This window comes from Balaenoptera musculus, chromosome 9 (assembly GCF_009873245.2).
Source record: "Balaenoptera musculus isolate JJ_BM4_2016_0621 chromosome 9, mBalMus1.pri.v3, whole genome shotgun sequence".
Taxonomy (NCBI): domain Eukaryota; kingdom Metazoa; phylum Chordata; class Mammalia; order Artiodactyla; family Balaenopteridae; genus Balaenoptera; species Balaenoptera musculus.
Window position 1 is genome coordinate 24966422 of NC_045793.1, and position 16855 is coordinate 24983276.

At 41.4% G+C, this 16855-nt stretch overlaps 1 protein-coding gene across 1 annotated transcript in view; it reads right to left on the reverse strand.

The window, feature by feature from the left end:
* The window catches only part of SND1 (staphylococcal nuclease and tudor domain containing 1), a 417459-nt gene that overhangs the window by 343274 nt on the left and 57330 nt on the right, over nt 1-16855 (reverse strand). The window contains exons 8-10 of the mRNA XM_036862917.1: nt 15679-15785; nt 13324-13414; nt 1128-1241 (exon numbers count right to left, since the gene is read on the reverse strand). Coding sequence (XP_036718812.1) covers nt 1128-1241; nt 13324-13414; nt 15679-15785 — 312 coding nt within the window. The remainder of the gene's footprint in view (nt 1-1127; nt 1242-13323; nt 13415-15678; nt 15786-16855) is intronic.

A 16855-nucleotide genomic window follows, 5' to 3' on the forward strand; every position in this document is an offset into this window, starting at 1 on the left:
CATTAAATTGCCTCCTCTGTGGGATAAAACGGCTGGGGGGTTGGGGGTAGAGATGAACTGATTGGCCAGACATTCAAAGAACCCATCCTGTATGGGTTTCTTACGCATGATCTGACTCAAAAGACAATCACAATATTTTCATTTGAATCTTATGGGCTGTCTCTAAACTCTCACACAAATGAAAACAGGGTCTGAATTTCAACTCGTGAATGAACCAAGACGTGCAAAACATCAGAAAAGCAAATTTCAAGTCTCTAGAGCTACAAAAGGGATACATTAAAAAGCCACACAGCACTAACTTCAACCACACTGTTCAATTTGCCGGTGGCACCGGCTCTCACTGAGGACCCAGTTCATAACCAATCGACACAGTTACACACTTTAGTTATCAGAAGGCAAAAACAGGGGCTATCTGTAAAAACCAGACAGCCAGATAAACAAAGAAGTCCAACCACAATCCCTTTCCCCAACCTGTTATAACTCATAACAATGGAAAGAAAATGACCACAGAATTTAAAACAAAACTGCCTGCAGTTTTCAGCCTAAACATAATTTCCCAAAGTTGACATACCAAAATCATACACATTGGCTAGGCAAGCACCCTTGCTGCCAAAAGATCCAACAAACAGCAAGAAACAGTACAGCTAATAATCCTAGTTACCACTTGGAAAAGATGAGTAGGTGGCCCCAGATAATATATATACCAAGATTCATTTCTTCCTAGAGCAAAGACATACAGATCAAATCAAAATGACCAGCAGAACAAGCCTTACTATCATGCATGTGAGACACAGATCTTTTCCTCTCCTTATCCTCAGGTAATAAGATCTCGTCAATAAACAAGCCTCATTTACCACCTAACATATACCAACCCTAACTCCTCTCCAGCCCCTTAGGGAGGAATGCCAACAGGGCCCATCGAAAATGAAGGAGAGTAGTGAGTGTGGTTCAGGAGAAACTGAGACCTGCCCAATAGCAGCTAGGCTGCAAATACTAGGAAATAATACTTTGGCGATTTACACTACTTGTCCGTTAGCATTCTCCCACACATGGATCACATCTAACTAATTCTCCTTCTCTTCCCCTTTGGTTTTGGAAAAGAGGCTTTGCTGCTTTTCTCATCTCACCTGTGTATTCTCCCCCTCCAGCCTCGGTGGTCGGATGCTGGACAAGTGGATGGTCTTGTAGTCCCCAGAGTTCAGCTTCACAACAATGGCATCGGCATTCAGCACCTGCATCACCTGTGGGCGAGAAGGCAAAAATGCTTGAATGTTGGCCTCGATAGCCCAAATCTCGTAGTACACATGCTAAGGAGCAAGGCACACCCAATTACAGGAAGAAGGATGAGATCAAGAGCCATTTGGGGTAGATCCAGTATCTTTCTTTATGGTACAACAATGTTGAAGAAAACTATCCTATAATTATCAGCCCCCAAAGAGATGGTGATTTCTCAACGAGGCAGGATCTGTATCATTCATAAAGACGGTCAGCTTTTTTTTAATCTTTTGCCCTGACCAAGATTTGTGGTTAACTACAAAGCTTACGAACTGGAAATCCAGTCTCTACGTGCTATTGAAGATTTTCCTTGAAACAGGTTCTAAGCTACAATCAAAATGCCTATCACAACATGATTCTAGGAAAAGAGGCAAGGGCTGGATTAGAAGAAGGTAGCAGCATTAGATGAGAAAGAACCAAAATAGGACACCCCAATGCAGAGCACAAAAATCAAAGGCAAGTGAAGGGCAAAAAGAATTGTCATCTCAGCGTGTGAAAGGAGATGCTAAGCTGTTAATCTCACCGGCAGAAATATTAAATTGCTAAGATATTACTTCAACTACTCTGAAAGCCTCCTTTTCAGAGCACTACTATGGGCATCTATGTTTTGGAACCCAAAGTCAGTAACACTGGACCCCACTCTCAGCCAGTGATTAACTCCCAATCTGGGGTAGTTTACGAGGATATCTATTCAAGGGCAAAAGTACAAATATTCCTCTGTGGAGGTTATTAGAACACTCCACCAATGTGTAGAGAATAAAATTCCATTGAAACCAGACTAGGACCACATCAGGGTTGTAACTAGACCTCATAATTCAGCCAGCAGTCTACAATTCACCCAATTATATTCAGAACCTGTTGTTACAAGGCTGTTTGGATTTTTTTGCAAGTAACACTTTGCTATAAGGTAGCTATTGACTACAAAACACCATCACCGTCTGCAGAACCAAAACTAACTCTCCTAGGCTTCAATCAGACCCCATCAGGAGCAAACAGGTAGCTGAACAAACTACGGGGTCAGCTGCACCGTGAGTGTAGACTTGCAAAATTCCCCCTCCTCTTTTATATGTGAAACAAAAGTACCCGGCCTCTCCTTTGCTGTGGTGGGTATCACACTGGTAAGTATCCTAAAAGAGCCTTCACTAACTATTCTCTGGAAGGCTCACAACCTTTTACAACAGAATATACCCATTTATTTGCAGACTCCTGCGAAAGTAGCTAGTCTCTACCTTTTCCAGAGAGCCAGCCAACCACACACAAAAAAAGAGTAAAGAGTAATTTAAGGGACAATCTGAAGAAGGAGCAAAAAGCAAAACCAAGTGAGAAATTATACATGACAGGAAATAGCAGGAGGAAAGCGCCATCAAACAGGATGAATGAAAAAAGAAAGATGACAGCTGGAATCAAGCTATAAGTCCATGGAAGGCTGACTACCGCTCGTGGACGGGAAGACGTCCTGGGGTTTTAACACAATAAGTAATGGAAGCGGTGTAGAGAAAAACAGGCCAGGGCAAAAAGAGTAGTAAAGAGTCTGAGAAAGAGCTGTGTAGATTAGGAGAGGGGGTAATTATTTTTAATTTTTAACTATGTCTAAGATTAACTTGCAAACCTGAATGCAGGGGAAAAAAAAAAAAAAAAAACAGGCTCAAATAACCACAGCCATTCTGCTACCACCTTTTTCATAGATCTGAGAGTCACATAAAGGCTAACGCTAAAACCCAGACAGCCAGAATCCAAAACTCACCTGACCAGAAAACCTTAGTGAAGTCCAAGGGTAATCAAAAGCATGATGTGTGGTCACAAGAGGACCAAGTCAAGGTCAGGAATGATTACCTAGGCATGAGTGGTGCCAAAGTGTATAGGACCCTCCAAATCAAAGAGGCCCAATCATTTTAAGTGTAGAACTTAAAAACAGCCAAGAAGGTATAACCGAGAACACAGACTAAGCAACTGCAAGAAAAAGAGTACATCTTGTTCCCATTATCATCTAGACACATTAATGCCAAGTAAAAATGCCCATCATAATGGAATCTCCCTCTCACTCCCTAAAGACAGCAGCACTGGCTTGGTCAACTGACCAAAAGAAAAAGATCTCAGCTAATGATTTCCCTATGCTTCAAAATCCCACATTTGTATGAAATGGATTACAGCACATGGGGGTAGGGGAGGGGGCCACGAGGTATCCATGATACGTGCTACACTGCTATCCCACCTTCAAACCAAAAACTCCACAAAGCCATACCAAGCAAAACAGTTCGTACAGCAAATCAATACTGCTCCTCCCTCAAAAGCACAGGACCACTGCCCAACGGATACGGTAATCATCAGGCATCTCAAGTGCACGCACATCATGGTGTTTCCTAAATCTCAATGATGGACCAAGCTACACATTCCTCCCACTGCAAAACTAACTCCTATTAAATTGTCAACTGCCAAAAGCATAGGAAAGCTTCCTATAATCAAGACATGAGAAATATCTAGCCATTCTCTACTCCCTAGTCATGCTCAGAGAGAAATACAACCAGGGAAAGTACCACGGTGCTCACACCTTCACCCCCTGATTACAGAATGTGAAGATCTAAGCATACCCCGGTGACAAGTTACTGGTATTCATCACCCCTCATGATGCGTTAGCAGCCGCGGCAGCAGCAAACAGCTTCTTGGAGCTGTAAATTTCAGGCCTCAGCAGCAGACTCTGCTCGGCATCTCCCTGATTAGCAACCTCCTCTTCAGGAACTGTACACTCTGATGCTGCCAGCTAAACGAGCTCTGCCCTTCTGAAGGGGTGTGAGTGTGCGTGTCTGTGTGTGTGTATGTAAGTGTGGTTTATGGTGTTTTATTCCTCTGTAAATTGTGTCATTACTGTCCGGAGAACAAGCAGCTCCTGGGCAGAGACATGGAAGAAACAATAAAATAGTAGTTACAGTCACACACTGTGCCATAAGCAAAATGCAGCGTGGATTACTATCCAAAGCCTGCTCGTCAGCACCATCACAGACCACACTGATAACAGTCATATTTCTGATGGTGCTTTTCATCAGGACATTCTGCAGTATGCCCACATCATCGCTCACCTTCTCCACAAGCTACTGACCCCTAGTCAAAACACACACACACACACACACACACACACACACACACACACACACACTCACACACACACACACCCTACCCTACCACACGCTCCAAGAGCAGAATCTACACAAAAAAAAAGGTCACTGGCTGGACTTGAGATACATGCCCTAAATCCAATTCCCTCCCCATTTCTTAGACCCCCAACTGTAAAAGGAAAAATGAGTGGCTTGATGACACGCGCAGACTAAGGGCTGCCACAAGTCAGGAGAATGGCAGCGTGCTGTCAGGGGCAAGGGACGCCCATCCCTCACCCTGGCCTCCTGCCACACTCCCCACCTGCGGAGCCCATCCACAGTGCTGCGCCCTGGATGCAAAGGGCTGCTGCCACTCAGCTTCTAAAAACCCTGCGGCATCCATGCAACGAACACAGAGAGCCGACAACAGCCTCCTGAGCTGGAGACCCTCAGAAGAGTCCCCAGACACAACCGCCAGTCCTCCCAAAGCTGCCTATGTTATCAGTACCAGAGAGGAAGAAAAGGAACATCCGCCCAAACAGGGCTCCTTCAGGCACCACCAGCGAGCGCCCTCGATGGGGCCACTGGAAATGGGACACCACACACCCTTTCTACTCCCTAACCTCAGGACATCCGGCTGCTTCTCCTGCTCCCCGAGGCTGTCTGCCAGGTCTGTTCTCCCCAAGCTAACCCTGGAAACACTAGTGAAACAACACCAAAGTGGGGGAAATAAGGAGCACCCCACCCTGTTACAGCAATGGCCGGGGCTCACCGCACAGATCCCTTCGCTGGCCCCCAGAACAGCACAGCTGCCACCCTTTGTCCTCACACAATACAAAGCGCCACTTTCTGATGCAAATACCCCTAGGCACCTAAGCGCAAGCCAACAAACTGGACACTGTAGGAGGTACTTAAAAGGAAGCCAAGCATCAGACAAATTCCCATAGAGGGGCAGCCGACAAAATACCCGACCCATACTCCTCATGACTGTCAAGGTCATCAAAAGCAAAGAAAATCTGAGAAACCATCAAATCCAAGAGAAACTTAACAAGATATGACAACTAAATTTAGCGTGCTATTGAGGATGAGATTCTGCAACAGAAAACAGACATTAGAGGGAAAGTAACTTTAGTTGATAATAACGTATCAATGCTGGTATACTGCTTACAATCGATGTGCCATAATCATGTCAGATAATAATAAGGGAAGCTGGGGGGGGGGGGTAGTGGGGCAAGGGGTTAATGTGGGAACTCCACAGTATCTGTTAATTTTTCTGTAAATCTAAAACTCTTCTAAAAATAAAGGCTCAATTTAGAAAGCTAGGTAAATGTTTACAAATCTTTCCTAATTCAATCATTTTCTTATCAGCAAATTAGTTTGCTAACTTAAGCTACAAACCAAGTCTTGACCTCTTTTTGGTACAGGAGGGGCCACCTTCCTAGCCAGACCATCCCCAGAACTTCCTTTTCATCTGAAAGCCATATGACAAAAGGTCAAGGAAGGAGCTAGTATTTTTTTGTTCTCTCCACGTTACCAAATAGGAATATAAAAGTCTAGCCAAAAATACTAAATATCCTTGCTTAAAAACCATCTCAGAGAGACATGATAATGAACCCCATTCACAGCTATGACATTTTTGCACAGCAAAAAATCATCAGGGCCAAACCAAATAAGTACTAGAATCCACTGCATCCATGGATAGCTTATAACCTGACCTCCAAAACTGGACATGGCCAACAATATCACACAGTTAACTACTGAGGGTTATCTCCCAGACGAAGCCCTAAAGGGTAATAAGCTCCTTGAGAACGGGAACCACTTCTCATTCTTTTGCATCTTCTCAAAGCACCTAGTTTGGGGCTCTGTCAGTTAAGCAATCAATTGGTACAGAGAACCAAGCTAGCGGCCTCTATCTTACCAGGCCAGGCAGTGAGAAGACTCCACCCCCTCTCCCCACCCGCAGGTGTTATTCAGTCTGTGAAATCTGCAAGGCCCAAGCATCCAGCAGCAGGGACAGGGAAGCCAAGCCACGTGCTCAAGGGACCATATGGCTACAAACAGCACAGACCAGCTAAAACGCCACAGGGAAGGCAGGCAGGAAACTGGCAAGCCACGACAGGCACAAAAGTCTCAAGTAGGCTCAGCTAATCGCTGTGAAGTGAACATGCCTCTCTGCTAACCTGGAGAGACAAGGATAGCCCTCCCTAGCATTTCCTTCCTTAAGAAGAGAAGCTGCTTAAGCAGAGAATGGAAACCAGTCTTTCAGTGCCACATGTATCCAGGGAATACTTTGTTGAGTTTCAAATTTCTCAGAAGTGAGACTCTCGGCCAACATTCCAACCTACAGCTTTGCATCAGTCCCAGAAGTCACCCAGAAGGTCCCAGAGGCACCCAGTTAAAGAGTTCCCAGGTCACCTTTAGCAGGCTTTGCAGGCTATTTAGCTGTTCCCTGTACAATTAATTCCTGGGAGGCAGTGGTCCTCTCTTCAGCAGTCACTCTGTTTGTTCAGGCCTCAGGGTCACATCAGGCTCAGAGCAGAATCCTTCAGTGAGAACTTGCAGGACTGTCAGACTATGTTAGGGAAGGCTCAAGGCACCTTAGGACCTTTTTAGGTTTCCTTGAAAGAGTAGTTTGTCATTAACAAATGTTTAAATTAGGCAAAATGACTACAAAACTGCAGCTGGGTTCTAGCTTGTGAAAAGAAATACAGATCATTTTCCCTTTTACATTTAATGCTGATATCCCATGTTCTACAACAGGGTTTGGTAAACTGTGGCCAAGGGCCTACCACTTACTCTCGTAAATAAAGTTTTAGTGGAACACAGCCACGCCCACATTTACATATTACCCACAGCTGTTTTCTTGCTACAGTGGCAGAATTGAGGAGTTGCAAAGACACTATATGGCCCAGAAAGCCTAAAATATTTACTATAGTCCTTTAAGAAAAAGTTGGTCAAGCTCTGCTCTACAACATATTAGAAAATGAACACACATGGGATATACACTAGTTACCATTCCTGGGGGAGCTATCTGGCAAATATTCTCCAAAATACTCCTAAGGAAATAACTGCCATTTACGTAGAGATTCACTCCGTTTTCTAAAAAACGGAAAAGTGATAAACTACATAATAACTTACTGGGAACTAGTTAAATAAATTATGATGCAGCCTTATAATGGAACACTATGAACAATAAAGCAAGTTCAAATACTTATTTTGTTACTCTCCCTAAACACCTCTACACAGAAATAAAGGGTTTGGGGGGCTATTTTGTTTTGTTTTGTTCTTTGCCAAAAGCCCAAAAGGACAAAGATAATGGGAGAGAAGAATATAGCAACAAAACTTGGAAGCTGGAAAGCAGAGGGATGAGTGGTAAGTGACTCCACAGACTCACAAAAGCTAAATCCTGAGCTAGTGATGAGAAAAGAAAATAGCCTTTCTGATTTATACTGCAGACTTCCCCTACCCAAGAGTAAGAAACTATCAAATCAGGAATCTCAAGGGGGGATGAAAATAAGGCCCAAAACTAGGACTGGTTTAAAATCTATGTAAGAAGCACCTGGATTTCAAAATGTATACCCTAAATCCCATACGTAAGAGCTCATTGCTCCTAAGCCAGTGTTGAATACCTAATTCTTTGAGAGAGACAACCAAGGATCACCAGATATCTGAGGAAAGACTCTAATATGGAAAATAAGGGATCAAAATAACCAAAGAGAATTAAAAACAACTTAGACAACAAAGACTATGCGGGGAGAAAAAAATCTTCAAAAAATTATTATTAATTCCTCAAAAACCTAACAGATGATATTCATCTCTGAAATAAGTATTACATGTTATTTTTTTAAACAGTATAAGAGAAACATTCAGAGAACAAAGAAAGCTCTTAGAAATTAAAATACAGCATCATAAATGAAATATCTAATAAAAGAGATGAGAGACAAATACGAAGATATCTAGAAAGAAGACAAGACAAAAAGATGGAAAATATTAAGAAAAAATTAGAAGACTAGTCCATGAAGTCAAACATCCAAACAGGAATTCTAGAAAAATAGAGAGCAGATAAACTAGATGGAAATCAACAACAAAATAGTTGAAATTCCCAGACATAAAGGACTAAAAATTAAACCACAACGTGCTCACACATGGATAAACAAAGCACAGCACTGTGAAATTTCAGAATAAAGAAGAATTTGCTAACAGCTTACAGAAATAAAAAATATATCATAAGGATGAGAGATCAGACCACTACAATACACGAAAAAAAAAAACTCCAATAGATAAATGACAGTGGAGCAATGCCTTCATAATTCTAAAAGAAAATAACTTCTAACATAAAATTCTATACCCACCTAAACTATCATGTGTAATAACAGAGTAGATATGAAAGGTCTCAAAAAATTTACCTACCAGGCACTCTTTTCCCAAGAAGCTACAGAATGTGTGCCACCGAAATAGAGTCGTAAATCATAAAGAAGCCAAAAGATCCAGCAAACATAGTACCAACCCAGGAGTGAGGCAAAGAAAAACTCAGGATAATGGTAAAGAAATTGAAAGATGACAGCTTCATAAAAGGAAAAAAAAGAACTAATCCAGACTGGTACAGGTTACAAGGCTCCTGGAAAGTAGTATTGAAAAAGATAAAGAATAACAGACTGAATCAATGTCTTGAGAAGAGATTTAGACAGGCAGAATGTGGGGGTTGAATTAATAAGTATGAAAAAGATATATATAGAAATTTTAAAATAATTACCTCCAGGGAAAACAAAAAATCATGCAGGAAATGAAAAGTAGTGGTAATATGCTATATGGCTCGGAAGTGATAGCATTTACAAAGTAAACACTGAATATTAACTGAGCCAGAATTATGATACAGTTCTATTAGAAGGCATGGAGAAAAGTACATGCACACCCATGTGTGAAAAAACTAAATCCTCACCTTCCATGTGTGAAGGAAAAGGGGTTCTGCCTGAAAAATCAAGAGCGAGCAATGTAACATTTTATTCCAAGACATGGATTAGCAAAGAGTTGAAAATGGCTGCCTCAAGGGAGGTGGAAACAGACAGTACATTTCTTAAGCAGACAATAGAGTTCTTTAAAAATGTTTACATAAATGGCTGCCTCAAGGGAGAGGGAAACAGACAGTACATTTCTTTTTTTTTTTCCCTTTTTTTTTTTTTTTAAAGTGACTCAGCCCTTGCAGTGCTGTTTTGGGAGGTCACCACTCTTTTGTCTTAAATTTTATTTATTTATTTATTTATTTTTGGCTGCATTGGGTCTTCCTTGCTGCACACAGGCTTTCTCCAGTTGCTGCGAGCAGGGGCTGCTCTTCGTTGCAGTGTGCGGGCTCTAGGAGTGCAGACTTCAGTAGTTGTGGCACATGGGTTCAGTAGTTGTGGCTTGCATGCTCTAGAGCACAGGCTCAGTAGTTGTGGCGCATGGGCTTAGTTGCTCTGTGGCATGTGGGATCTTCCCGGGCCAGGGATCGAACCCGTGTCCCCTGCACTGGCAGGTGGATTCTTAACCACTGCACCACCAGGGAAGCCCCCAGACAGTACATTTCTTAAGAAGACCCTAGAGTTCTTTAAAAATGTTTACGTCTTAAAAATAAAAACTTACAAACTTAAAAATTACCTACAAAAGAATACAAGTCAGGACTATTCAAAAGTGGCTGCCAGTCTGCAATGAGATAAGGCGCTTGTAGCAGAACATAAATCAACTACATGACTGAGAACATTGCTGACATTTTTTCTGTAGCAAGATTTTCTTGATGAAAGCAGCAATGCCTTGGTTTATTCTGGCTCAAGCTCCTTATATCATATCAAGGTACTCTGAGTAGGACTGGTATAGATAGGGTCAGCAGACTTTTTCAGTAAAGGGCCAGACAGCAAATATTTTAGGCTTTGCAGGCCATATGGTCTCTGTCACAACCACTCACCTCTGCCACCGTATCACAAAAACAGCTCTAAACAATATGTAAACGAACAGACGCGGCTATGTGCCAAATTACTCATGACACTGAAATTTGAATTTCATATAATTTCAATATGCCACAGAACTTTTCTTCTATGTAAAATCCATTCTTAGCTCACAGGCCACACAAAAACAAGTGACGGGCCAAATCTGGCCCGTGGGCCATAGTTTGCCAACCTCTGAGATTGACAGTATGATCAACTTTGTTTTTAAAAAAAAAAAAAAAATCTGTGTCATAGTAACTTCATGTAGTATGAGTGTTTTTCCTTCTTTTTTATGTTTTTTCCTGTTTTACAAACAAAAATAATGCTGAAGAATTTCCAAAATTCAGTAAGTTTCAAAAACCATTTATCTACCTATAAACACCTTTTTCTCTCTACTCTCTGAACAGGTCTATATCCAAATGACCTAAATTTATGTTTAGGATACTACAGGATCCTTAATCAGTTGGCTTTTAGAGGCAATCTCCTCTACTCTGGCATTGTAACAAATAAAACTTCATTGTAATTAAAAACAAAAGCAAAAAAAATGCCTCACCCTGTTTTAAAACAAAACAAAAAAGACAAAACATAGATTCTGGGATCCTGGATTTTTAAAAATGGAAGACATGTCCTATAAATGTTCTAAAGCTCTCCTTTTTCTAGTTATCAATAAAATCCTATTCAAGAAAAATGCAAAGCCACTGACTCAATCGTTTAATCCTTTAGCTGAAGAATTTTTCTTCAGCAATGCCTTAGTTCCCCAACCAGCCAAGGCCCAAAAACCCTTCAAAATCTGCTACAAACTCAACTTCAACTAAGGAGGGGCTGCTAGGGACAGTACAGGATCATGAGACCCTCCCAAGGGTCATCTACATAACTAATATCACAGATGCCCAAAGTGATGACGGTGAACAATGGAAGGCCCGCCTCCTTGGTGAGTGAATGATCATCCTTTCATTGTGCAGTATAGTCTTTAGAACAGATCATAGGAAACATAAACACACCAAGGAAGTTTCAGTTAGGCAGAGCAGCCATGTCCAAGTGTCCAAGCTAGTATGGTCCTCACACAAAGAAGCAGGGGTCCATTCTGGTCTTCATCAAGGTGTGGAAGACGCACAGGGAGTATCCAACCAGGGGCTCCTCCCACTAACGTCCACTAAAAGTCACAATTATACTTAACCTTACAGCTGCTTAGAGACCATCTACCAGAAGAGGGAAGGGGCCGCTTGAACATTCTGTGACCTACTACTTTGGGCATCATAAAAAAGAAAGTGAAGAAATTCAGCCAATTCCTCGGAGACTTGTTAAAATTTTACCATTCCAAGAAAAAGCATTCCAGGATTTTTCAGACTGACAGTGCCACCTAGTGGCTTTGCATCTTAAACTCACTATTAGACATTTTTAGGACAGCCACTTCTCAAGCTCAAGGATATGGATATTTAACCACTTTAAGTCCATAAAGACAAAGCTTCCATTATGTCTTGCCAAAAGTAACAATAAGTTAAAAACACTAGCAATTTCGGGAAAGCGAGGTCTACTACAGATTCTAACACTCAAGGTACCAAACCCCACAATGAAGGAAAAAACACTTTTACAGCACTCCTGCTGGACCCAAACAATCTATCCAGTAGCTCTAGTTCACATCAGAGAAATCCATCCCAGGACACATCAGTGGAGAGCCCTCAATAAAACACATCACTAATTATTAGAGAAATGCAAATCAAAACTACAATGAGGTATCACCTCACACCAGTTAGAACGGGCATCATTAGAAAATCTACAAACAACAAATGCTGGAGAGGGTGTGGAGAAAAGGGAACCCTCCTGCACTGTTGGTGGGAATGTAAATTGATACAGCCACTATGGAGAACAGTATGGAGGTTCCTTAAAAAACTAAAAATAGAATTACCATATGACCTAGCAATACCACTACTGGGCATATACCCTGAGAAAACCATAATTCAAAAAGACACATGCACCCCAGTGTTCACTGCAGCACTATTTACAATAGCCAGGTCATGGAAGCAACCTAAATGCCCATGGACAGACGAATGGATAAAGAAGATGTGGTACTTATATACAATGGAATATTACTCAGCCATAAAAAGGAACGAAATTGGGTCATTTGTAGAGACGTGGATGGATCTAGAGACTGTCATACAGAGTGAAGTAAGTCAGAAAGAGAAAAACAAACATCGTATATTAATGCATGTATGTGGAACCTAGAAAAATGGTACAGATGAACTGGTTTGCAGGGCAGAAATAGAGACACAGATGTAGAGAACAAACGCCTGGACACCAAGGGGGGAAAGTGGCGGGTGGAGGTGGTGGTGGTGGGATGAATTGGGAGATTGGGATTGACATGTATACACTGATATGTATAAAATAGATAACTAATAAGAACCTGCTGTATAAAAAATAAGTAAAATGAAATTCAAATATTCAAAAAAAACCCAAAACACATCACATTAGAAAAAATTCAAATCCACAAGAGTCCCAAAACAGAAAGAAGAGAAATTTGAAGTCATATATACTTGGGCATAAGAAATCTAAGAGAGGGAGTTCCCTGGTAGTCCAGTGGTTAGGACTCGGTGCTTTCACTGCCATTGGCCCAGGTTCAATCCCTGGTGGGAACTAAGATCCTGCAAGCCGCGTAGCATGGCCAAAAAAAGAAAACAGAAATCTAAGAGAATGTCATTTGCTAAATGGACAGAACCTCCAGAAAATGAGACAGATTTCAAGGGGTCAATGTCTACAACTTTAACCCATGAACTTCTAATGAAGTTATGCAAATTCAAGGCAAGAAATTTAAGTTCTTATAGTTTCTAAGTCCGCTACAATAAATACACACGTGCATGCAATCATGCACACACATCCATGCAAGCCATGCAGTGGTTTGCCTTAAAATAGAAATGCTTCAGCTCTCGACTGATTATTCAGAGCTCTGTATTATCACTAGCCTGACATCGTCCACAATGCATCTCCAGATGCTGAGAATGACTCACCTTGGCAACAAACTGCTTGTCCTTTTGGTCCAAATTAGCAGTGGGAGCCACATAGTCTCTCCATATTCTCAGCCTGCGCTCCTTGGCAAACCTGGAAACAAAGCAAGGATGCAAATCACTCAGATGGACTAGGTCAACAATGGAATCCACCATCACCACAGGAGCAAACAGCACAGAATCCTATCCTATCTCATAGACAAGGCACCCAGGAGAAAGGGCCAATCAAACCTGAACAAAGCATGACAACCACAAGAAAAACTGTACAGCAACTGGAACTATCCAAGATGCATATATAGCATAAACCCATGGCTGATAGGCTAAGGTCTGGGTGTACACTTTTCTGAGTCTGGACAGTACAAGTCCACCTCAATAATTAGCTCTTTTGGCTTATCAAGTACCTCCTGAGCGATTACTAAATGCCAGGCGCTGGAATGATGAACACAGAGCAACTACTCTCTTAAATGGGAGGGAGAACACACACATCTAACAAATATATTTTTTAAAAAGCATAGGCCTGCTCAATTTCCATTTGAATTATAAAAAGGTTGTCAGCAACCCAAATCCCACGTGGAAAACAAGAACAAAATTGTCACTCTAGTGCAACTAATGATTATGAAAAATGGACAAAAATCCAATAGAATTTCACTGCCAGAAGGTAAAAAATCACGTTGGCAGAAATTTGTTTTAGAGTACTAAGCCCAGGAGACATTTTTTGAGTCAGACTAAGAGGGAAAGGGAATATGTGCAAAGATTTTTTTTAAAAAAATATATATATACACACACACATATATTATTTATATATATATATATATATATGTGAAAAACTGTCGAAGTATTTATTTAGAAATAAATGGATGGAGGGGAAAGGGACTATTAAACTATTATTTCTGAAAACAGTATTGCAACTTCTAAAAGCAGCATGTAGTAGTTGTAAAGCACGCGAAATACTTCAATACAGATTTACCAACAATGCAAGCAAGTCTAACACAGCATGCAAAACAACAGGCAAGTAATCATATCATTGAAATATGATTTGCATTCCTTGGTCTAAACCTGTTTTTTAATGATGAGCACTCTTAAAAATCTCTTATAGATGTTATAAAACATGTAGAAACTACTGTCACTGTAACTCACTTTCTTCAGAGAGAGGCAGGAACTTAAAGAATGCAAAAAGAACTACCAACCAAAATAATAATTTGGAATAGACTTACAGGATTTTCTGAACAACAGTAAAAAAAATTGAGCATCATGAAATAATCAGAGGTATCTGGAAGGCTGTGCTTGATAAGGGTATTGTATCTTTCAAATTTAATTGTGGAACATAAAAATACTAGAAAATCTGTACAATCATTGTGTTTTTTCAATCAGTCTACCTTTGTCAGGCATGCCATATCAAATGGCCCAGATAAAAAATTCCAAGTATTTCTGCTTACAGGTATAGAAAGCTGTAAAAGAGCTAACAAAGGGGAAATACAGTCATTTAATTCACGTTCTTGCACATCTCTTAGCTGTGCACCTCAAAGGCAAAAATGTGAAGGTATCAAGACCGTTGTAGTCTTATGACTCTGAAATAAGCCACACAGGCTTGAGCGGAATGTCATCACTAGTGGTCCTGGCCTTTACCTAAATGTATCCCGGGAGGCAGTTGCTGGGACTTTGAGAACATCATCTCTATTCATCTACCTGCTTCATCTTCTTCCATCTGCTCCATCAGGAGCATCAAGTTCACCTATATACCTGGAAACACTTTGAAACAGCCACTGATCTTGGCAATATCCAACTATCATTTGCCTGGAAATCAGTTATTGCTACACCTGCTTTAACCATGAGGCACCTAGCCAAAAACACCTCACAGTTGCATTAGCATTTATAACTACAACATACTGTTAGATAAATTAGGGCATCAGGCCTCACAACAACATTGGATAGTTCTGTTTGGGGACCCACCAGCTCTATCTTTCCATCATATGCCTGGCTCCAGCCTGTATGTCGGGAAGTAGCTGATAAGCTCTTTCACTGTCCTCAAATAAGCCTCAAGTTTATTTCATTTCAAATGCCTAAAACCTGGAATTTAAGTGAGGGGCTTGGAAAAACAGTGTACTGAAAACACTAAGAAAGCAAATCAGGTGAAGAATAATGTCTGAGTGAAAAATCTAGGCCCTTAGTATACAGCTCTGAATTAGACTGAACCTGGAGACTTACAAGTAAGCCACTCCTCTCTGAGATCCTGGCCTCTTTTGGAATTTCCCTAATCCTTTACACTGACATGGATGGGTGAGAGAAGATCCCTAGATTTCTTCCCCTGAAGATCCCTACCAAGATCCTTGGCTGGAAGGCTTCCCCGACAGACCTTACCTCTCAGCCGCTCTCAGCTTTTCTGCGCCCCGTGTGTAAACTGCAATCGACCAATCCACACAGCGGGCAAAACCTTCCTTCAGGAGGAGCTCTGTGATGTTGCCATTCTGAAAAACGAGGCACGTGAGAAAGCAGGCATAGATTAGATTCTATTGCAAGAGAATCCATTTCTCTAGACTTCTGACATGATTAACATTGCCACAATCTATTTTGCAGTTTAAAAAAGAAAAAAAAGAAGAGCCATTTCTCTCATTATGAAATCAGCCATAAGAGGGGAGATGCTGCTCTGCGACTCCTTTCAACAGCCTTGGCTTCACATCCCACAACACCCAGCACAGTAACTCTCACTTAACAGGGGTAGGATAAATGTTAGCGGCATTGAATGGAATTGACATTTCAATAGCTCTTCTTGTGGGCAGAGGATGTTAATCTTCAGTAGAGATTATACCTATTATTTCCTTCCCTGAGATCAGCACTTACTCCCCTTTTCATAAGGGGAAAGCTGAAGAACAGGCTGAGTAAGGGATAACTTAAGTTACATTTTGCCCAGTGAATTACAATTCACATTCTACTGTGACACAGAGCCAGCCATCTGGCAGGGCTCTGGCAGACAGCTAGCAGTCCACAAGAAACAGACATGACCTTGGCACATTCCAAACCAAGCCTCCCAGCCAGCCTTCCACAACTGCCATCACGGAAGAATTCTTTAGCCAAAGAGTAACAATAGTTTATTCTGTATTGGATAGAGGTTACAATAATGAAAACCTACTTAAACTTGGGTGTTAAAAAACAAAGTCATTTCCCATCCAAGAACACCCCACCTACCAAAGTATACAACAGAGTAAAACTCCCAATAGTCAGAACCACAAGAACTTAAAGAACCTAGTTCCTACTCAAAAGCAGAGTCAGGCAGTAACTGGCTAAGGCCTGGAACAGTTTTTCCATGGACTGGTTTCCTCTTCATAGTTCTACCAAAACTCCACATAGCTAACTTCTAGACCTGCATACAAACCTCACCAATCCCATCTACAAGCTTCATCACCACTTCTCATTGATGTGGCAACCTCCCACCTTTCTTATTGGCAAGCTTTAGGACCAGCCCTCGGGAAAATAAGTGCTAGAGTCCTTCCTCCCCTTACAAACCCAGTAACAACTGAGATGAGTTTTCTAAAAGCAC